This window comes from Biomphalaria glabrata, chromosome 11 (assembly GCF_947242115.1).
Source record: "Biomphalaria glabrata chromosome 11, xgBioGlab47.1, whole genome shotgun sequence".
In the NCBI taxonomy this organism is placed as follows: domain Eukaryota; kingdom Metazoa; phylum Mollusca; class Gastropoda; family Planorbidae; genus Biomphalaria; species Biomphalaria glabrata.
The window spans coordinates 29987405-30011860 of NC_074721.1; the positions used below are offsets into that span (position 1 = coordinate 29987405).

The window sequence follows — 24456 nt, forward strand, 5'->3', positions numbered from 1 at the left end:
GTATGAATTCCTTAGATAGTTTCAGAGGCGTAAGATATTTAAGAAACCCCCTCACCAGCTCCCCCAAAATGTGTGTGTGTGTGGGGGTGGGGGTTGGGGGGAGGAGACAAAAAAATTGTTTCAATTGCATAGGCTTTAAGAATAAACACAGGTACGTCCCGTGACGTCGTTTATCTCTGCTAGTAGAATGTACAATGTTGGTTTTCTTGTGCACAAAATAATTGAAAGCTTCCCTGTTCTTCCAGATCAGAACTTTTAGCAATTCAGGTCACGTTTGAGGAGAGTATTCCACAATTGTAATGACGTAATTAGAAAATATATGTCTACTATTCTCTAATCCCATTTCTGAATTTGTGATGACGTATTTTTGAGAGGTCTAGTATTCACGTAGGATATTGCACTTAATCTTAATCTGTAAACTCGAAGATAATCTTCCTATTTCAAAATTAATATTATTATTCCGTTCATTCTAAGATAAGTACACTTAAGATTGGTTATTACTGCAGTAAATGGGTCTATTTAAAATTACATTTTTATTCTGTATATTTGGTGGTCAATGTAAGTTGTATCTAGTGCCTAGCCAGGGGATAATGTGAATAATATTTTTATAGGTTTAAAATGTAATTCGCCTTCCAAATAAGTTCTGATTAAATGGTCTATATAATTTATTTCAAATGATGAAGTATTGGTTTATATCAAAATGCATAATAGCAAAAACAAAAGTTACTTTATTTATCAACCAAAATTCTGATTGACAGATCCAATCTTAGATTTAACTCAAAGGAGCGTGCTCAAAACAGATTAGAGCCTTTTAAAGTGTAATCCCTAACGTCTAAACTCCAAACGTTGAGTTGAAGATGATCACACAGTTGTCCTCTTTCGCTCTCTTTCGGTCATTTTCTTTCACTGACAGACTAACCAACAGACAATTACCGTAGTTCAAGGAAATAACAAGGGAAAAAAAAAAGCCTTGCTAGATTTGTAAACAAGAACACAGATATGCTAGACGCGGAAACCCGGAATCTCTCTCTCTCGGTTCGCTTTCCGCCATGTTTATGGCTCGCGCTGAATGAAGCGTGATTCACGGGGCCATTCTCGGCACTCCGTTATTGCCATTCAGACAGATTTATTGGGCCCCGGTGCCGGCCTGCTAATATATTATGTGATAAATGCAATCATCCGAGGGAGCTCTCTCGCGCTACCATAGGGCGCTAGGATTTCGACAATCTTCGGCCCGTGTCTACTGTAACAAGGGCGTACACTTACGGACCACTCGTCAGAAGGAGAAAAAAAAAAGGGGGGGGGAGTATTCTCTTCAATAGGTGACTGCTGCCCCTTCCCTCCCCCCCCTTTCGAGGTCACTATTCAAGGGTAGGGGTTCGTATGGTTGGGTAGCCGTCGAGGGTACATTTGCATATTTTGTTTTCCTGGCAATATATCAATGAATGATGCACAGACTGAAGCAGACAGGAGTGCAGACAAGAGCAGACAGAGAGAGGGGGAGGGATAAATTGATATATTGTCTAGAATCGGGTGTGGATATCCCTATAAAAGAAGAGGGGTGAAGGAGGGCCAAGATGAAAGAATCCGCCTCTGACAGTCATATTTCGTGCATTGGGAAATTTTTGTTTTGTTTTGTTTTCATTTTGATTTATGACTTTGACGATTGTGATCTTGTATACAGCCTGACATATGACATCTGGTGTGGCATTTGATGACATTCTGTCACTAGCAAGTGATCACCTTTCTGGACGGTTGTAAACCAATCAGCACATACCCCCGCTAACAAGTCACCGTCAAAATACAATACTAAACTCTATACATACAACACTGACTCAAGCATAGATATCCTGTGATAGAGGCTCGTACCTATACGATAACATTATGAGACTTGAAAAGAAGACAACTCTTTTCTTGACCATTAATATTTACTAAATTATGTTTATTTCCTTCACGGTATAAATTATAGACCACCGTATGGAAGATGAAAGTCTTTGCGGTATTATTTATTGTGGATATGTTTATTACAGATATACTAGCTCGCATCTCTGTCATGTGGATGCAATCAAATGTGATCTAAAAGCGGTGGACAAAGATCTACATGTTGTAAAGGCTTGGGAAAGCTTAGCTCAAGACTGCAATAGATCGTTATGTAGAAGAATGGTGGCAAGCAGTGGCGTCTCTAGGGTCGGTATCAACCCCTCCCACAATCAAGATTCTCCAAAAACATTTTTCAATAAACACTATCATTAGTTTGTTTTTGTTATTGGCAATCACATCATGATATAAATTTTTGAGATGTAAGTTATGGGTGAGTCTGGTGTGAATGTAAATTTTTTTTTATAGTTATAATGTTTTTGTTTGGTATAATGCACTAATTGTAAACTTAATTTCCTTACGGACAATTAAGATTATAATAAATATTATTATTATTATTGAACCAATATTTTCATTGATTGTTAGACAAATGTAAAATAAGTGTCAATTCTATTATAAAAGTCCATTGTTTATGTCATTTATTCAATAGTTATTGCATATTTTACAATGCAAGTTTATTAAAATTAGAAACAGATATAACAAGACTTGAACATGTTTCATTTATTAGACTTATAGACAGAAACGGTATCACATCATGATTTGTAGTTCAAACTTTGACTACCATCTAGAACAGAAAATGTACATTTGCCGCCCCCTTAGCCAGCTATTGATCTGGGGGAGCGCTTAAAGCTCCAAAACCGGAGTCCTGTGCGGAGCCCCGGCGCCAAGAGCTTTTCAGCATTTCTGATCTTCAGCAACTCATTCTCCTTAAGTCGTTCTTTTTCTCCTACTAAGAAGATTGCAGGTCACATAAAATTTAATTAAGAAAGAGTCAGGAAGTCACGCCTCCCCCCCCCCCCCCCATGAGAGAACGTTGCAACCCCCCCCCCCTTCTATGGGGTGTCCCCAAAAGCTTGAGAAAAGCTGCAGTAGATCAAGCCAGTTTGTAATGAGCTTGTTGTTTTATGTTGCGTCATGTTAAGAAGGTACAACAGATTTTTTTCATGTTTAAAAGGGAGACCACTTTTGCATCCCCCTTGTAAGCATGTGCGGTAACGATTTAGACATTCGTACAAAAAAAAATAGAATAAGACCTAAAATAAAATATATAGATCTATATTACTACAGCAGATATATGCCTAGGTGTGATTGAGTAAATATCTAAAGTTTAAAGGTATGAGATCTATAGGGAAGATGACGTCAGGTAATTCTGTAATGGTGACCAGCGTAAGTCAAATGGCCTGGACAACAAACAATGACCTTTTCTTTACCCAGCAAATGTCAGCTACTTACTTATATAGAGATTGTTTGACTCAGGGATGTTCTAATTAGCGATCCAAGTTTTTATCAGGATTCAATTGAGGCCCTTAGAACCCCAAGAGCTTAACCACTTAGTTACAACGATTCCGAAAAAAAAAATGTTGAAATTAAAATTCAAAAAAAAAAAAAAACGCACTGCATTGATTCTCACGAAACAAACATTAGCTAGTTTGTTTTTAAATTGTCGTTTGTATTGGTTGATTTGTTTTTTAGTTTTTTTTACCGTTTTCGTGTTTGATCTTCCCCTCCCGCCACTCAGCATCAGCCCCCATCCCCCCGCCTCACACTAATCCTATGAATGTATTCAGAGCACATGTCCTTCGAGCTTCATCCCCCTTGCCCCCCTCCCCTCTGTCTCAGTCCTCGCAATCTACTAATCTTGAAATAAAAGCCAGGCTCCATCCTACGATCGAGAAATTCTCTCCGAGCGATTTCACCAGAAGAAAATTCTTCTCCCATAAATCTAAGCCTCCCCTCCCCTCTCATCCACGGCCATAAAACTGTCTCCTCAGACGCCTGGGGGACCCAAGTAGGGGAAGGGAGTATGGGGGGGGGAGAAGAAGAAGAGAGGGCGTCTCTCCATAGATTGTACATTACCATCCACACACACACATAATACTCCTAGTCTGCGGCTCTCCAGGAGTCTACTTTTACGGTGAGTACTTTCGATACAACATGGATGTGCACGCGAGAGAGTGAGAAAAGAAGATTGGAAGAGAGAGAAAAAAGGAAGAGAGAGAGAGAGATGTAATTGACTCTTAAGGAGTACAGAATAAGAAAGAGTGATCGTCTTGACGAGAAGACATGGACTCCGCTATCTAGAAGCAGTAAATGTCACTGCTGTATCGCCTCGAACCCATCTAGTCGACATTAAAGAGCATTAAAACCACCGGGGGATGGCTGCGGACACTCAGTACACTGATTATTCTTTCTTGTTGTCATTAAGATGGTGATAATTATACTCGCATGATTTACTTTATGGACGATTCGCGTTCTAATTGTAAAGTTCTTGGTTTGGTAAATCTGAATATTTGCTATTTTAACATCTTTATTTAATTTAGTCGAACTTGTGGATGTTTGTAAATATAAATGTTTGAATGAAAAACAATATAAATCATAAGTTTTTCTAGGTTTTTAAAAACATAGTTGAGCGAGACAGTTTCTGTTTTGAATTTAATAACTGAAAGTTTGGAGCCAAAAGTTTTTTTAAAGGGATTGTCTTGATTGTATGAACGAGTCACATTTTTCTAGCTCTAGTTCGAATCCTGTTATGGCTTAAAAGTGTTTGCTTATTATAATAAAAAAAAAACAGACTAGACATACAGAATTTGAAAGTATTGTAAGTAAAGGAGCTAGACATCAATGTCAAACATCAATGATGTTACACGTTATCTCGCTATGGAGCTGATGTTACACGTTATCTCGCTATGGAGCTTTGTTATATTTATTTCAATCTATTCAAATCCATGTACATTTTTTAGAGCCTTTTAAAACTTATTTATATTTATGCAAGGTCGACTCATTTAAGGTATACTGGTGTATGCAAACGTGACATGAAGCTTTTCAAAATTAACACCAACAATTGGGAAAAAGAGGCACTGGATAGAGCCGTGACATCCTCGAAGGTGCCGATAGAGCCACCTGAAGAGAGAGTATAAAGGAATGGTCCTGGTATACAAGGGTCTTACACACAAGAAGTTGAAATAATGGTGAACTTGCAACAGCGCCTGGTGATTACAGATGTCCAACCTGTGACCGCTGTTGTGTAATAGAAACTCCTTTTATTATTTTGTACAATTTTCAAATAATAAAATTTTAGTCTTGAGCGATCATGAGACATACCAATAGTTAGTTGCCTATTTATTTTGTACAGATTACTTCGCCTCTATTCCAAATTATACTAGTAACGAACAAAAGGGCTAAAGATACAAAAAGTATAAAATGTAACAAAATTACAGAGAGAGTTTGTGTTTTCACACAAACTCATTCGCGGTCATCTGTTTGGTAAGCAATGTAGGTAAAAATGCATGTTTCAATATTTTCCGCACGAATATCAGGAGCTATGAAGAATAAACTCCTACATTACTTCATACAAAATGGACGTGTGCACTTTTCCAGCCTGATTGTATTAGTTAGCTGTCTTTTGCTATCGGTATTATTATTAATCTGAATTAATTTTCATTCTCTGGCACTGCCAGGGTCGAGCTTCGCTAAAGGGGAACAAAATTCATTGTATCCTCCTTAGCAGTGTCTACTGACAATGTTTCTAATGATCTGGAAGGTCTGCAGCAGTACTCTACCAAAGTAATGAGGATCCTCTTCAGAATGTTTAGGGTTTTGAATGTATATGCGAAGTCAGTTGTCATTATCCCTTCGGTTGATATAACAGCAGGGTGTGTTGTTATTTTAGATAGTCGTTTAATCTCTAGATTTAGGTTTTCACATAGTTTTTTAACCAATAAGTTAATTAATTATTGGTAATTTAAAGAGATTGTACGTGACTGAAGTGGTGGTATAAGTTGAATTAGCCCCCTTTATAGGTCGCCACTTTAAAGTAAGTTTGAAATAAACATAAAATAACTATATAATCTGCTATAATCATAAGCAGCTTACTAGCAGAGTGGTTAAAGTGTCGGTTTGAGGAGGCGTGAGCCATGAGTTTGAATTCTTAAATGCTTTTAGAAACAGAGTATTGCAAAATTCACCGAGATGTCCCTGACTGATCCGAATTAATTGATACAATTACACTTCGTATGAGCTTTGCTTTTGTTTTTTTTCAAAAGTAGTTTTTGTTTTTCTTATTTTTTATTTTTGTGATAACTTTAAGAAGTGAATGCGTTCAATTGTGTAATAAATAAAAGATAGATGTTGGAAAGTAGTGAATACAGGTCAGAGGTAATCAAAACAAACGCACGAAGTAGTTCCGGTAACTTGAAAAAAAATGTATGTGTGTGTGGGGGGGGGGGAAATCCGAAACAGCAAACTCGTCTGCTGTCCCCCTACCTTTTTGCACAGAACTTATACTAAAATGGACCTTCAGTGGACATATTTTTTCCTTCGGACATACAAGGGACATAATTTGAAATATATACTGCTCTTCCTGTATTTCTTTTTTTTTTTAACCTCTCCCCCCCCCCCCACCGCCCCACTCCTCCCCCTTTTTACTTAGTGTCACTTGTTTGTTTACGAGGCAGGATTTAAATCCCCCAATGTTGACCAGACCAGGCGACCATGTTGACATGACACGGTGGGTGTCACTTAACGGCAGATGGAGGAGCACATCCGAGTCGACTGCAATGGTTCTCACCCCCTCATTGAAAGCGCTCTAAATTAAATTCCGATTGCGGTAATATACACTACTTCCTCACCCTTTTTTTTCCCTTTTTTTTTTTGTTGAACTAAATTATTGTATAGGCCTAATAACGAGATTTATATTTGGCTAGACATATATCTGTACTATTATAGTGAAGCACGGTGAAAACTTTACTTTTATGCAGCTTTGCTACGAGCTACTTGACATCACTGAGCTGGTCAATAAGAAAGAAGAGAATTTAAATATTTTTATGGGATTCTTCCTCTATGTGTTACGGGATTCTTTAAAAAAAAATTAAAAAAAAATAAAAAATAAAAAAAAAAAAAAGGTAGATAATTACTACCTACTCCTAACGGATAAAATAAGAAGTGCTTGAGCTTGTGACGATAGTCCGAAGGGCACCATAGAGTGCCAGCCAGCCATCCTAGAGTAAATGTACTACATTTTAAACAGTTTTTTTTTGCATTGTTTAATATACTTTTGTTTATATTTGCTTTATTATGGTATAATTACAATCCGAAAACTCTGCATCCGATAAGCCGGCAGTCAAGAGAACTCGTTTACAAGGCGATATGAAAAAAAGCCCTCTATTCTAACACCCTGAAAACTTCCTCGTATTTTTAGTATCAAAGTGCGTCAGTTAATAGAGTTTATAGGTCGTCTTGGAGGGGAAACAGAAAAACATTGTAAGCAGGGCAGAAGACAACAAAACAGTAGGACCTACACATTGGTCTTAAAATAAATAAATTAAAAAAAAAATAAAATTTTGTAGCTAATTTTCTGTGGTCAAATCACTTTTAAAGTCCTGGGGGGGGGGGAGGGAGAAGTCCTCCCAGCTGACCATTGGCGCTCGGTAAAGCTAACTCAGTCCGAATCGGGATTCAAACTCAAGCCGCCTTGATATGTAGCCAAGAGGTTTAGGCTACAAGTAATAAATGAATTGAAGAAAAAAGGAGCTAGACAATAGAAGAAACAAATAGATAGGGGGGGGGGCACATGAATGTGTCTGAGAACCGCTGAATGAAAATGTCAGTTTTATGTTCAAGTGTCGAAAACGTTCAAGCAAACATCTGCCAGAAACTGTACAAAATAAATGTCCTCAGTCACCACGTCTAGTAAGGGGTAATAATTAGACACTAGTTTTAGAGATGGGACTGTATCATTCAGACATTTTTTCTTATCAGCCACCAAAAGGAGAAAAGAGTCTATTAGTTTTGTGAGTTCTGGCTGTCCGTCCGTCACATTTCGATCTCTAGAAATTGAAAAGATATGGAAAATCCGATTTCAAGATATTTTTCAACTAAGTTCTTGTGCAGCGGCAACCTTATTTGTTGTTATTGTTTTTTTTTCTAGTTATTTACATTTTTTTCTACAAACAACAAGGGAAACTAATTCAACTTATACCACTTCATCAGTCAAGGAAACTTCTTTCCCTTGTACGAGATACCATACACCATAACTAATTACCAATAGTTAATTAATTAACTGGTTCGTTTTTTAATTGATTCTCGTGTCGTTAGGGAAAAGAACTAATTTTGCAAAATTTCAGCTTGATCCGAGATTGGGTGTCGAAGAAATTATGTGTGCAACTTTTTACCAGACAAACAGACAAAGTGAGTTGATAAAAGCTTTGTAAAAAGAAAAGTAATTTTATCGTTTTAAAACCATGGTATTTTTTTTCATTACTTGAGTAGTAATCTTTAGTATTATTAGTACATACAACAAGAGTCTCTATATTTATTTTCAAAATGATCAATGTTCATGACACAAAAATGCTTGCATATTTAATTTCGAAATCGGCAGCGTAGCTATGGTGGGGGGATGGGGGGAGAATTTTCAAATCCCCCTGAGCCCCAACTTAAGGGGGGGGGCAAATTTCTAGCAACAACACTGTTTAAATGAAATGATTTCAGAGGACAAAAGAAATAGACGTAGCTCTTAAACCGAACAGGCTAACAGGCAAGATAATCTTTAAAAAAAAAAATACTCGCTCAATATAGCAAGAGTTATCTTCCCTTTTCTATATAAAAAAAAATAATTATCACTAATTAATAATAAAATTGTGTTAATTTTTTGATTGATTCATGTGTTGTCATCGACAATGAATGATTGTGCAATGTTTCAATTTGATCCTAGAATAGGAAGAGGGAGGAATAACGTGTACAAGATTTGTACCAGACAGAAAGAGTGAGCTGATATAAGTTTTGTTTAAAAAAATATCAGATTTTCAATAGCTGATTCAAATTTTGAGATCAAACTAAATGGAAGGATGGACAAACGTACAGACGAACATAAAAATCGTAAAAACTATAATCGGCTTTTCTCCTTTCAGGGAACGCGAGAGATTAATTGATTTTGTTCAAAGTATATTTGAGAAAGTAAAATAATACACCATCTACAAGGTGGCCACACTTTCTTATCAGTGCATCTAACTATAACAGAAAAACAAAATATATCCTTACGTCTTAGTGAACTGACCATTCACTATCTCCCTCAAAGAGCCCTACGCTACCTGGAGTTTACGTGTCTGGTTGTGCCACGCCTTTCCCTCAAAACTTGCAGGCTTTTTCAGTGTATGGACCAAAGGTTTGGAACTCGCTCCCCATCGATTAAAAGCAAACAACATGCTGCGATATGCGCGCTAGACTGTCATTCAGGCGTCTCGATGGTTTCAGGTTCATACCCTGTCCGCTGCCCTCCCTCGTCATCCTGTGGGAGGTTTGGACCAAGAAGCAGATTATCTTCAACTCTGAAGGAACCCCCGAAACATAAAAAATATTTTAAACAAACATTCACTACATTCCAGAAGAATATTAACAGGGCCGGCCTTAGGCCACTGCAACTTATGCGGTCTCAGTGGGCCCCGCACTTCCATAGGCCCCGCGCTAAGTTTAGATGTAAATTATTAAATTAAACCATTATAACTTGTACATTTAATAACAGGGTTTTCGCGGCCTCCTGATTTTCCAGAGCCTCCTGGAATTTTCCTGTAATTGCAAAATATACAAAAAAGTCCTGGAAATCTCCTAAATTTTTTTTAGTCTCCCGAGAACACATAAAAATCTCCTGAAAAATAGACAAAATTGTCAATTTTGGGGTGCCAATAATTCGCGCGATAAAACATAGCGCTTTGTCAGCTTTCATTTAATAAAAAATTATTGCAAAGACAATATAATATAAAATCTTGATTTTGATATTATGCATATCCCTACCCAGACTGGGCCCCGCGCAATCCGTTTCGCATAGGGCCCCGCAATTGTTAGGATCGGCCCTGAATATTAAGACCAATCTGTTTAAAACTTTGTTTACATTAGTTTGCCATTTTAGCTCTCGTGTTTACGTTTGTTATGTTATCATATCTCATTGAGCCTACACTTTGTTTGTGTACGCTTTCTAAATTAAATTATGATTAATATTATCACATAACTTTCTGGCGTTCAAATATTTCATCAGGTCGTGCTAAGTATAAGGTGTGGGCAAAATAAATTCATTTTATTTTCGTAAATATCATTTAAATAATGAATCCAACTTTTGTAATCCATGTACTCATAGAAGTACGGCAGCAGACGACACTGTACAGACTTTGGTTTGCGTAATGGGTGCAAGACAATATATCCATCCGCCCCCCCAGGCCTGTCACCACTTTTCAATTACGTTGTTAGCGAGATGATCTCCTTTGAGACCTCTGGGTCTGCGTGACAGGTCAACTGGGGCAAAGACGTCATCATGTCTAACACTCTATCAGGGTGAATGCATGAACAGTACAATGACCAACCAACCGAAATATCAAGGACATTTAAAGCCACACTCAATATGCGACAATTTTTTTTTTTTTAGTTGGAACTCCGAACCAACTATCAGAGGATTTAAAAAAGGAAAGTTGTTTCTATTGTACTGATGAGATTCACTAACTTTGATTACACTTGCAATACTAAAAATAAATATTTAAACTCATGCCTCAACATTTTAATAAAATATGAGTTCAATCTCGTTTGAAACTAATCTCAACAAGTCCAAGATACGAAACATACTATATTTTACAAATTACTCTCGTCATTTGACACTAAACAATAACAAAAATAACCGATTAGTCAATTAATTACTGGTAATTAATTATTTTGTTTTAAATCAACAAAGGAAAATTATGCACCAGTATTCACAGGCCTGGAATTTACCTTTATATACCTCCCATCTCACCTAATTAGTGTACGTCTAGTGGAAAGTACCAGAAAACTATCTTTCAAGGGCCTCTGTGGGCCTCTATTAATGTATGAGTACGGGCATAATTACCCCCCTTAGCGCCATGGTTAGAACGCCCCACTGAATGCAGTCGCTTATCACTGATCTTTTTTGTTTTTAAGGCATACTTTGAAAATACAAGTTATCTTGAAAATACAAGTTATCTTGAAAATACAAGTTAGCTTGAAAATACAAGTTAGCTTGAAAATACAAGTTAGCTTGAAAATACAAGTTAGCTTGAAAATGCAAATGAGCTTGAAAATGCAAGTTAGCTTGAAAATACAAGTTAGCTGGTTTGTTTGTTTATAAGTTCAAGAGTTTCGTCCGAAAGGCAGACTATTACGTCCGAGTTCAAACCTCCCGCAGGACTGCAAAGTTCGAATTAGGGACCATCGTCAAGAATGTCTGTAGCCATAGTTATTTATTAGTTACATTTGATCATGCCATTCAGGGGACGCCTCTGAGTTTGTGTGAAAACACAAACTCTCTCTTTTGGTAGGGATCATTAAATCAAAATTAAGTGTTTTTTTTAAACTTTATGACGTAAAATGGACAGCTGTATGGTATCATAATGACCTTTTTTTTTAGCAACGCTACACACTAAGACACACACACACACACACACACACGATCTCACGGACACACGCGTGGTGACGTACACACTAAACATGTCCACTGTCCACCTCTAGACCCAGGGAGCGACTTTTTATTTATGGTTTGATTTCCGCTGCGTGACGTCATGCACGTAGTGCGGTCAAGTCAAGTGGAGACCCTTTCACAATAAATGTTCCAGTCTATCTGTTCTTTCCATACGAGTTCGATTAAAAAAATAAAAGAGAGAGAGAGAGAGAGCTTGCAGGAGATTGAATGACTTAGTGGTAGAGAGGGAGAGGGCCTATACTTAAATGACCTGAACGGTGTAAATGAAAAATGAATTTCTGTCTAATTCACGACACAGTAATCCGACTTGCGGTTAGGCGCGTTGTTTTTTTGTTTTTAGTTTTCATTGAATGAATGACGACGCCAGTTTTATTGGAAGCATATTGAGTTCAAATCTTGTAGACAGGTCTTCATTCTTCATCGTTGAGTTCATTAATTACGTAAAGTTGTAGCATTAATCATTCAAAGCCCAAATATATTTATTTCTCTGTCCGATTGTCATCAAAAACAGCAGCAGCAACAACAACGTCATCATCTTCCTCCTCCCCCTCCACATCATCATCATTATCGTCATCTTCATCATTATCATTATTATCATCATTATCATATCATCATCCTTATTATCATCATCACCATCATTATCATTATCATCATCATTATCGTCATCATCATCATCATCATTACCATCATTATCGTCATCTTCATCATTATCATTATCATCATCATCACCATTACCATCATCAAACTCCATTAGAGCGTGAGAGGGTCAAATCCTTGCTTTCCAAAGCCCTTGACGGAAACGTCGTGAGGATAGCACGTATGTCCCCATAAAAGGTCAAGGTCACGTGGCTTCCAGGCTTCCAAGACCTTCTCCATCTTGACTTAATGCGAGTATGGGACATACAATAATATTTTGAGACAGAGGTTCTCATTCCTCTCTGCAACAAGAGCACAGTGAATACTAATTGCGACTCGAACCGCGCAAAGTAAGAACTAAGATGGACAATGTCTCCTCCCTCCCGTAGGACGGAGAGGGTGGCGACGGGCAGGATTCGAACTCGAGACCACCGAGTCAACAGTCCAGAGAGCCTACCATAAGATTCGTATTGGTTTCCTCTTAGTTAATAACTTTTTGATCTTTTCCCAGCCACTTGGCCTGGTATAACATCATCACATCCTGTTGTACTTTTACCAAACTAACCAATTCATTTCCTTCACCGTCTCATTGCATGAAGTTACAGCTTCTCAGGCTGATACCCTTCACATTTAAAAAGAGAGAATTTAAAAAATAACAAAAATATAAAAGAATGGGATCCATAAATATCACTCAATTTTTTTTTTAAATACAAAATGTATATCAACTCACTCTGTATGGTAAAAGCTGAAATGTTGCACAATTATTTTTTTACCTGACAACAGAAGAAAATAAAAAAAATTATTTACCAATTAGTTAATTAGCTAATGTTAATTCATTATTTTGTTTGGTATTTCGAACATGGAAAGAAATTACGAATTTGATTACATGATTGACCCAAACTAAATGATACAATTACACTTCGTCTAAACTATGTTCGTTTTTTTTTGTTAAGTATTTTTTGTTTTTCTTATTCTCTCTCTCTCTCTCTCTCTCTCTCTCTCTCACACACACACACACACACAAGAAGTGCAACATATCACCAGAAAAGCGACACTGATAAATCTACTGCATGAACAGAATGCGTACACACGTAACTGTAAAGGTTATAACTTCATGTCAAAAGGTCACTCTCTACGTGAAGTGAGTTCTTTAGTAACTAGTCGGATGACCTTAGGGACCTAATGTTAGGACAACATGATCCCGTTTTTCAGAGAGACCTACTCGGAGATGTCAATGAAATTTGGTCAGTTCAAATGGTAAAGTAGATCCTACATGCAAAGTGGGCAGCCATGACAGTCACAGGTGGCCCACTTAGTCGTACATTCACCCTTGCCTTGGCGTTCCTTGAAAAACAAATTAGAACGTTGGGTGGTGCCCAAGCTACGACCCGCGGGTCATATCCGGCCTGTGCCTCGATGCTGTCCGGTCTCTCGAACTTTCTGCCCACATTGCTTGCTGGATCAGTTTCATTGGAAAGCTGAGCTGGTTTGGTCATTTTGTAAGACATGACTTACTATTAAAAGTCATGATTCAAGGTACAGGGGAGGGAGCATGAAGAAAGGGTCATCTATAAAAGCTGGCTGGATAACGAAAAAGAGTGGACCGGCCTCTCTCTTGATATCCTGCTAACAGCAGCTGCTGACCGGGAAAAGTGGAGAGATTAGGTTACGCGAACGGTCACAGCGCCCCTACAAGGGACGGATATATACGCCATTGCTGTCTTTGTAGGTCATGCCCTGCATATCTAGGCCAGTGCTTATTTAGACTCTACCTTGTTTATTTTGTCAGGTTTTTTTTTTAGGACAGCCCATAATTTATTAATTTCTCTATTTTATGAATAATAGACCTACTTCTTACAACTTTTAAAGTTGTAAGTGATTCCACAGTTACTGGTTATGGTATAAAAAATATATCGAACAGGGTCATAGCTGGTAGTGAATGTAGTCAGATATTTCATCTCATAGCTGGTAGTGAATGTAGTCAGATCTTTCATCTCATAGCTGGTAGTGAATGTAGTCAGATCTTTCATCTCATAGCTGGTAGTGAATGTAGTCAGATCTTTCATCTCATAGCTGGTAGTGAATGTAGTCAGATCTTTCATCTCATAGCTGGTAGTGAATGTAGTCAGATTTTTCATCTCATAGCTGATAGTGAATGTGGACAGATCTTTCATCTCATAGCTGATAATGAATGTGGACAGATCTTTCATCTTATAGCTGGTTGTGAATGAAGATAGATCTTTCATCTCATAGCTGGTTGTGAATGAATATAGATCTTTCATCTCATAGCTGGTTGTGAATGAAGATAGATCTTTCATCTCATAGCTGGTAGTGAATGTAGTCAGATCTTTCATCTCATAGCTGGTAGTGAATGTAGTCAGATCTTTCATCTCATAGCTGGTAGTGAATGTAGTCAGATCTTTCATCTCATAGCTGGTAGTGAATGTAGTCAGATTTTTCATCTCATAGCTGATAGTGAATGTGGACAGATCTTTCATCTCATAGCTGATAATGAATGTGGACAGATCTTTCATCTTATAGCTGGTTGTGAATGAAGATAGATCTTTCATCTCATAGCTGGTTGTGAATGAATATAGATCTTTCATCTCATAGCTGGTTGTGAATGAAGATAGATCTTTCATCTCATAGCTGGTAGTGAATGTGGTCAGATCTTTCATCTCATAGCTGGTTGTGAATGAATATAGATCTTTCATCTCATAGCTGGTAGTGAATGAAGATAGATCTTTCATCTCATAGCTGGTAGTGAATGAAGATAGATCTTTCATCTCATAGCTGGTTGTGAATGAAGATAGATCTTTCATCTCATAGCTGGTAGTGAATGTGGTCAGATCTTTCATCTCATAGCTGGTAGTGAATGTGGTCAGATCTTTCATCTCATCGCCGTTGCATCGAAACATTGTTAGTGTTCTACGCCATCTAAAGAAAAAAGAAATCATTACAAAGCTTATATCAACTTGCTCTGTCCGTCTGTCTGTCTGGTACAGTGTTTGTAAACGTTATTTCTACTACGCCCATTATCGGATCAACTTCAAACTTAATTAACACCAATTATTTCTTGTACCTATCAAAGCATGAATAAATCTATTAGTTAATTAATTATTGGTAATTAGTTCTTTTTGGGTTAGGGTTAGGGTATCAAACAAGGGAAATAACTGTTACTTATTGATATATGTGGCTGTATATATGGTTATTCCCCATATGACGTTTTGTACACGCTATTTCTCCCAGTTCCCATTCTCGGACCAAGTTCAAATTTCGCATAATTGTTCAGAGTCGATGATATTACATGAATCAAAACAAAATTAACAAATTAATCAATCAATTAGTGGTGATTAATTAGTTTTGTTTTATATAGAAAAAAGGAAGCTTATTCATGCAGTATTGAGATATACGACTGTTATATGCGGCTCTCCCCTTTAAATAATATTTATTTGGCTTTGCTATTTTTCTTCACTTCACATTATGATGTAGCCACACTGCCGAGCAACACTACAACAGTGCTGTTGACGGTCATTGACTTGTAGCACCAAACTTCTGGTAGACAACTACACCGCTGTAGGCGTGTTATATCTGAACTTATAAAACTTGAAATAACTCGAGTGACTTCTTGTGAACAGAACTAAATAGAACTGTATTAAAATAGAGACAAAATCAACTTGAGATGAAATGCAATAAATGTTGTAGACTTTCGTAAGATCAAATGGTATTTTGAACACAATCTTACTCAGTACGAAAACTTGTCCTTTCAGCCTGACAATATTGAGTCGTCTGTCTGTCTGTCCTATCTAAGACCATTGACGACAACACCTCTTATCTTGCATCATTCACAACCAATCCTTCCCACCGTCACCCTAGAAACACACACACGCACTCCATCACAACCAGTAAAAAAAAAAAACCCAGCAAAGTAACGCCTATGGTGTGATTAATTCCCACCAACAGAAATATTCTCATATCCGCCTATGGAACTAGAGGACTGCTATGTAGCACCTGTGGCGAGAACGTAGGACGAAGATCTTGACCTGTTTACAAAATGTTTACGTTGTGGACTAGGTCATTGCTCGAGACTTCTGTGCCCGTGGCAACAAAGTCACGTGGTTACATCCAGGCTGACCTTCATAGTTTGTGCAGAAAGAGTGATCTCAACAGGGTTATCGTGACATACTTATGATCAAATTAAACTGCTACAGAAGTAGTAGGCCTACTGTTTGTGACTAAGTGACCAGAGTCAGACGACAGAGAGTATTTAAGTGTTTTACAATATTTACTTATTTACTCCCCCCACTGATAACACCTCACACTATTCTTCACGTGGTCCAGGTCAGTTCTCCACTCTTTTTATTTGAAAGTTGTTGTTATTTTCTATCATCTTCTGTGAAGCAAAACTCTGGTTTAAGTCAGATCTTTTAGCCTCAATATAATCTGCTAGTTGACCCTCGGCGTAGCATACGCCGCTATTTAGTGACGGGTGAACACTTCGTAAAAGACACAGTTGTCCAAATGGAGTGGATTTGGGCAAAAGACTGTGTGCGCATGCCTGGAGACCGAGGAAGGCACGGGTGTGGGCAGAGGCGGGAGGAGGGCTAGAAAGTCGGCGTGCGTGCATGGTGTCCCGCATGGTTGGGCGACGCAGACAATTATATATACTGAGTAGATTACTTGTTCTCACTACCCTCTTTTTTTTTTTAGCCGCGCTCGCTGTCGAAGCAAAAAGTCACTTTGGTAACTCTAGTCCGACTTGCAAAAATAAAAGAGTTATCTTTCCATGAATTTTTCATCGAGGGTTAGAGAGTCGGCTTGCGTGCGTGTATCACGTGGTAGGGCGACGTAGAGAATCATATATATAGATTTACCTTTTATTTTACCTATATGACCACAGTTTGTCGTCAATTAGTTACTTTCTTTCCCAAAGAAATACATACACTGCTAAATTTCTCTGAAACTAGATCAGTTTTCATAATACTTGTACAAGGTTTTTTTGTTTTCTGTTTTTTTTTGTTGTTTTTTTTGTTTGAACCGATGAAAGATTTGCAAGCTGATAAGAGCGATTATAACAAAAACAACATTATTACGAATGTAAAAGAATATTATTTAATCAATTGAAATCGTTTCGTCCTCTTAATACTGTTTTCTTGAAAGGTGTTTCTATGTCAAATAAGTTAAACGTTTTATGAAGAAGACATGTCAATAAGTAAAAGACTTAACGATTCGGAAGTCTACGTTAGAACTGTCGAATTTCTTCTATAGTAACGTGCAATCGTTTTTGTTGACGTCTTTTTACGTGACTTAGACTTAGATCCTCTCGTGCCTTTCGGCGCATTGGACGGCAAGCTGTCTCCACAAAGATCTGTCACTGGCAATGTCTGAAGCCTCTTCCCACCTTGTGTCCACTGCTCTGAGGTCCTCCATGAAAGTGTGGCACCAAGTTATACGAGGACGTCTCTTTGTGCGCTTTTCTCGTATTGGCCTCCATGGAATGTCCTGAAGACGTCAAGGTCAAATTCCAGATAAATTTCTGAGCACGAGAATGGCAGTAGAACGTTCCATACCAAATGTGTTTTTATCTACCGCCCCCCTGTTTGTATCTATCGCCCCCCTGTTTGTATCTACCGCCCCCCTATTTCTATCTACCGCCCCCTTGTTTGTATCTACCGCCCCCCCTGTTTGTATCTATCGCCCCCCTGTTTGCATCTACCGCCCCCCTATTTCTATCTACCGCCCCCCTGTTTGTATCTACCGCCCCTCAAACTTCTCACACAGTAAAGCCCGGCCTTCCCCCTTCTTTATTGAACATTAACAACCTCTCTGCTAACTAGTAGACATAGTGTGTTGTAAACGCCAGGAGAATGAATTTATCACACTCCAAACGCAGAAAGTCGCTTGGAACCGTGGCGGACCCCGTTTGATGAGTTTACAGCGCCGAGCGATAAAAAAAGTAGCGATGATAAATTTATGTTATAGGGAGGGGTCACTAGCAAACGTTTGAGAAACCCTGGATTTAAGCAACATGTCATCGTATCCAAAATGAGAAAAAGGAAGGTTTTTATCCAGACTCAAACTCAGTTCTTTTTGTCATGGCTTGTCCGCTCTGCTGCATGTGCTACTGTTCCTCGCCCCCCCCCCTCCCCCATTGTTCATTAAGGCAGTTCCTAACTTTCTGTGTTGGTCTTCAAGTGTCACTTCCCTGTTTCACTGGAGCGTCCCATACATACAGGGAACATGCAGGGGAACTGGGCTGAAACCAAAAACGTATTAAAATACCGTGAAAAAAAAAATGTATCGTTACACTACCGGTTTAAAGTTCATAGGTCAGCTGCCATGTCAAGTCACATTAGGTCAGCCGTAGAGTAGGAACGTCAGCCTCGGTCTGAGCAAGCCTCACGTTATTTGTATCACGTGATGTTGGGAGAGAGAAGAGATGAGTGGGCAGAGAGTGAGAGAAGAAAAAGAGAGAGAGAGAGAGAGAGAGAGGCGGAGATACAAGGTAAGCAGTGAGGTGGACACAAAAAAAAATATGGCGTCTTTTGTCATTTCCTCAAACCTTTTCTCATTGGACAACTTGAAATAACTCTTTCTCTCTCTCTCTCTCTCTCTCTCTCTCTCTCTCTCTCTCTCTCTCTTTCTCTCTCTCTCTCTCTTTCTCTCTCTCTCTTTCTCTTCCTTACGACAGAAGAGTGTCATCGGCTTCTTCACTGCCAGTGTCAGTCACTTTTTAGACAAGACAACCAAACAAAGAACTCACCGACCGAGTAATTTAGGTACAAAAAAAGTTTTGACATCTTATGCTTCAACATTCATTCTTCACGGAAGACATAGGTATAGGACTACCTGGCTAGGCGTGGTTGGGGTGGAGGAAGGGTATACACAAGACATAGGTAAAGGACTCCCTGGGTAGGCGTTTTTGGGGGTAGGGAAGGGTATACATAAGACATAGGTATAGGACTACCTGGCTAGGCGTGGTTGGGGTGGGGGAGGGTATACATAAGACATAGGTATAGGACTACCTGGCTAGGCGTTTTTGGGGGTAGGGAAGGGTATACATAAGACATAGGTATAGGACTACCTGGCTAGGCGTGGTTGGAGTGGGGGAGGGTATACATAAGACATAGGTATAGGACTACCTGGCTAGGCGTGGTTTGGGGTGGGAGAGGGTATACATAAGACATAGGTATAGGACTACCTGGCTAGGCGTTTTTGGGGGTAGGGATGGGTATACATAAGACATAGGTATAGGACTACCTGGCTAGGCGTGGTTGGGGTGGGGGAGGGTATACATAAGACATAGGTATAGGACTACCTGGCTAGGCGTGGTTGGGGTGGGGGAGGGTATACATAAGACATAGGTATAGGACTACCTGGCTAGGCGTGGTTGGGGTGGGGGAGGGTATACACAAGACATAGGCAGTGGCGGCCTTAGGGGGTGGCAAGTGGGGAAACCGCCCTAGGCCCCGCCCCTAAGGGAGAGGGGGAGGCGCGATAGGAGATTCACTTGTCACCGTCAGGTTCGAAAACCAGACCAGTTCTTATAAACTTGGACTTGAGGCTCAATATTCCCTGGCATCTATATGATACCAATCACCATTTTTAGTTTCGAAATACCGTTCAGTTTCGGTAAATACAGCATCTTATGACCTGTACATTCTAAGCAGCTATCAGTGTTTAACAGTTCGCCTTGGTATAAAACAAAAAAATACGTAGCCAGAAGCTATCAATTCTAATCGTTCATTTCGTCAATAAAGAAGTATACAGTACTATCATGTCGCGTTACAGTAGGAAAGAATTGAGACGTGTCAAGTAAATATTCTCTTACTTTAGTCGACCATAGAAAAAAAAAAGGGACTAGGGTGTGTGAGAAGGATTTCTTATTTTGTACCGTGGCCTAACTCGCAGAGTTATTTCGGCCAATCAGCATCCAGAAAGTTTGACGATGACGTATTCATTTTCCTCAATAGGCTACTGTGCATATACATCGGGTGGCCGTGTGAACACAAAAACGCGGATAAATGTTTTCATTAGGAATTTGAATCTGCGAAAGTACCTTGCCAAAAAACAACAACAAAAACACACACACAAAACAGCGCATTTAGTGGTAAAACCAGTGGCGTAGCAAGGTACCCGTGGGCCCGGGTTCAAGAATACATTGGTGGGCCCCCTACAACAATAAGACGAATGTAATGTGTGACAAAATCATCGAGTAATCTGAATGTATCGGTATATTTACCAAAAGACATTCCAATACAACTAGAGTAGAATAATCCTATTACGTTTGAAGCTGAACTCCAACACATTTTTGAACAGAATTAAACGAATTAATGGTGTTTCAAATGTATAAAGAAATGTTTGGTGAGATCTAGTTCCCATTCTACACATCGACATTCCTTAAACACTTCTAGGTGTCACGGTTTGAAACATTGATACAAACTAGTATCGAGTTCTACGTCCATTATTTAACTATAAATAGATAGAATATTTATTGACTAACATTTTTCTGGCCTTTAAGTAGCTACGTAAGAAACCAGAGCATTTATTTCTAAATGTGCGAGCGGCTTCTTCTGATGAAACAATGTCAAAAGGCCATACTAGTCCCCTGTCATATTGGAAACACCATCTTAGCTTTAGCCTCGAAGTTTATTTAAGGATAAATAGGGATTTGTTTTAATTACTTGGAGCATTTATCTTATCTTATCTAATACACCCAACCCCAGGCATTGGTGAGTGAAAGACACTATTCCATTCATTTAGTCATTTCTCTATCTTCTAGATCTAAATATAGTTAACTTACTTTAGAGCTATGAACCAAGTTTCAACCAAATAGCATGCATTGGTCAGTGAAAGACACTATTCCATTCATTTAGTCATCTCTCTATCTTCTAGATCTTTGTAATAAACTTTGCCCCAAATCAGTTTCCTCATTCATTGCAATAGCACAAACACATTTAATTTTAAAGTTTCATGTGTAACACTCGGATTTTTCTTAGGCTTGGTAAATATTTAATGTTATTTTCATTTTTATTGGCTTAGATTTTACCCCATTTTTTTATTCTGTTCTAATTGCATTAAATTTTTTTACACACTACAGAAGACAACAAAGCAATGTGATGAAGACTTCCGTTACAGTGTCAACTTTGTCGGATTTATTAACGATGGAAACATAACAATCGCGACAGTTCAATGTCTACTAAACATTTTAGTAATACAATTAAGATTTTACTTATATTAAAGTAACATCAAAATCCTTCTAGTCTATATTATAATGATTATTTTCACAATATTTTAAATACAAAACAAAATTTAAAAAAAATTAAGTTTTAAGAAAATTGAATAATTAGCAGCTGTATCAAAATTTTAATTCGTGACTATCAAGACTATCCCTATATACTCAATTGTTATTGTCGCCCCCCCTTCCCCCCCCCCCCCAGCTGTTCATGAGTCATGGACCCATGGGCGATGAGCCCCTTTGCGTCTTTGTTGATTGCTACGCTTCAGGCTGTGGGCCCCTAATGGCCGTGGGCCCGGGTTCATTGAACCCCTTCGCGCCATGGATGCTACAGTGAAACTTTATGCGCCAAACAACGGTCAGTTTTTAGGCTTGGTTGAGATTAGAGATGGGAATCGAACCCAACTTTTAAAGTTCGGGTTCGGTTCGGTTCGGTCAGATTTAAGTTCGAGTTCGGTTCGGTTCGATGACGAGTATAGTTCGGGTTCGGTTCTGTTCGGTCAGGTCTAAAGTTCGGGTTCGGCTCGGTTCGATGTTATGAAATTATGTAATAGCAAAATTAAGTTATAAGGTTTAATGCAATTTATTAGTTAAAACTTTTTTATTTGAATTTTTACATAAAACAAATACTTTGCAATATATAATAGGCCTATGGGCAATACATTTGCCAACATAATGTTGCCTACATACATTTAAAGGGTTGTAAAAATTTCTTAATGGAGATAAAAATGAAGATGCGGCAGGTTTTCGCTCAAGTCGGCAAGTGGTTAAATTCAGGGCGTGACTCGGCGCTAAGCGAATTTTTTAAAAATGCTAATATCGATGTGCTTTCTTTCAGAACGCACTATTCATCATAATAAAAAAAAGTCGAGGGCCATATTAAATCTAATAATAAAGAGGCAGACCTGGCCAATAGAATTATGCAAGGGACATTCTAGGTAGGCCTACATATTGCGCACATACTTCTATAATGGGCGTGATCTTTTTAAAGAAATATTCTTCGTGTAAAGACGTCTCTATCGAGGATTTTGTTTCACACATAAGTCGTCACTATTATGAATTGCAATATACGGAAGAAATTCGACTATTCTGAGACAAAAAAATGCAGAAGAATCACACTAGCGGAGATGTTTTAAAATGTTTTCTTCAAAACGTTTTCTTCATACGCGCCTCGCAAACAGCAGTCTTCAGTTGACAAGGTCTTATTAGAAGATAAAATGACATCTTCACTTAATATATTTTAATTTTTAAACATGTAATTATATACTAATATTCAGATAAGTTACACTAAAAATAAAACTTTTTTTTTCAATGTCCCCTCTCTTTGTTAGTTGGTCGTTGGTTTGTCGCTTACAAACAGCTAGTACAATTGAACCAATATAGGCGTTTTATATTTTTACCGGTAAGGATAGTATAGATGGACTTCTTATGGTCCGACAGTTACGCTGGGCAGGGCACGTATCTCGTATGGGAGAAGAACGTATGCCAAAGGCAGTCTTTTTTTTTTGGTGAGCTAAAAGGTGGTCGACGTTACAGAGGTGCCCCACGGAAACGCTTCAAAGACCAGCTTAGAAGCCAACTTGCCTTAGCTGACATAGAAGAGAGCACCTGGTTGCATGCAGTCTCAGAACGAGTCAGTTGGAGGTCACTCCCAAAGGCCGCGTGATACACATTTGAGACCAAAAGAAAATCCGCTGCCGAGGACAAACGCAGACGCGAAAAGAAAAACTAATTCGACCACCTGCGAACAGTGGTTATGCTGGTTGTGGCAAAATATGTAGGTCACAGCTGGGCCTGCGCAGCCATGGGAAAAACTGCATTCCTAACTAATCTTCGGACTCGAAGACAAGCCTTATAATAATATATAAACTTAATAAACTTTAAAATAAAGTTCTTATGTGAACAACTCAATATAGCCTAATTGTTTTTACAATATTCACATATTTAACTTGAGATAGAGATGTAATATTAATGAAATATACTGATATTTAAACAAAATCTAGGTCACCACAAAACAACGTCTTTACTCTTTCATGTCTCAAGATTGTCTGCAGTTTAAAATTTGCATTACGCTAATTTCATCATCCTTAATGCATAAACACCAATCAATCGCTTAACCTTTTCTTACCGCCACCAGAAAAAACACACACACACTTTATGACACCCATTTTTGTCAAGAAGTTGCGTCTCCCCATCCCCCAATTCAAGGTACTAACCATCCCCACCCACGGGAGAGGACCCAAAGTTTGAGAAACGCTGCATTAAAAATACTGATGATCAATAATGCAAAAACAGAATAATAGTAAAAATATTCAGGGGCGTAGATAGGAATTTTTCATCATTTGGGGGCCCGGGAGGGGCTGGACCTCTTTGTGGGCCCCTGCATTTTGCGTAATATTGAATATTTATTGTAAAAAACACTAATTTGGGGCCCCCGTCAAGTGGGGGCCCGGGGGGATTTTACATTTCTCCCCCTCCTCCCCCACCCTTGCTACGCCACTGATAATATTCCAATATGGAATACTTCAAAATTTTGTAAAAATAAAACACTTAATAGAAGATAATTAAAATTGATTTTAAACTAAAACACAAATGAACTTATTTATATCTACACTCTCTAATCGGCAAAAAATATTCTACTCTCAACTAACAGCCATCTCAAATAAAAGTGACAATATTTGTCAACTTTCTACTTACTAGGAACTTGAATCTAGATCTAGATCTAATTAGAGGGCGCCTATTCGACTCAAAACCAATATTGCAAACAGCCCGCGAAAATTCAAGGTTAGGGGAGAGTCGGCACGTACGGAAAAACCCATGGGAATCAAAGCGCGCCGCTTTTTTTTTTTTCAAAATACCACCACCACCCCCTCCTAAGTTTTCAAAGTATAATGGAATCATTAGAATTTAAATAAAATATTGAAGTAATTTTTATTTTAAACCCAAAATATAAAAAAGGGATGTAAAAATTGCAAAATTAGTTCGGTTAAGAAAAGGAGGGTTCGTTCGGTTC

At 38.4% G+C, this 24456-nt stretch overlaps 1 protein-coding gene across 1 annotated transcript; it reads right to left on the minus strand.

The window, feature by feature from the left end:
* Positions 1-14052: 14052 nt before the first annotated feature.
* Positions 14053-15123, minus strand: LOC129928961 (uncharacterized). The gene has a single exon (XM_056045567.1). The coding sequence runs from the start codon at positions 15121-15123 to the stop codon at positions 14053-14055; it is 1071 nt and encodes a 356-aa protein (XP_055901542.1).
* Between the last annotated feature and the right edge of the window lie 9333 nt (positions 15124-24456).

Bases quoted from the DNA above. Each gene is read 5' to 3' on its own strand.
- LOC129928961 (XM_056045567.1), bottom strand. From the start codon at position 15,123: ATGTTTCGATGCAACGGCGATGAGATGAAAGATCTGACCACATTCACT.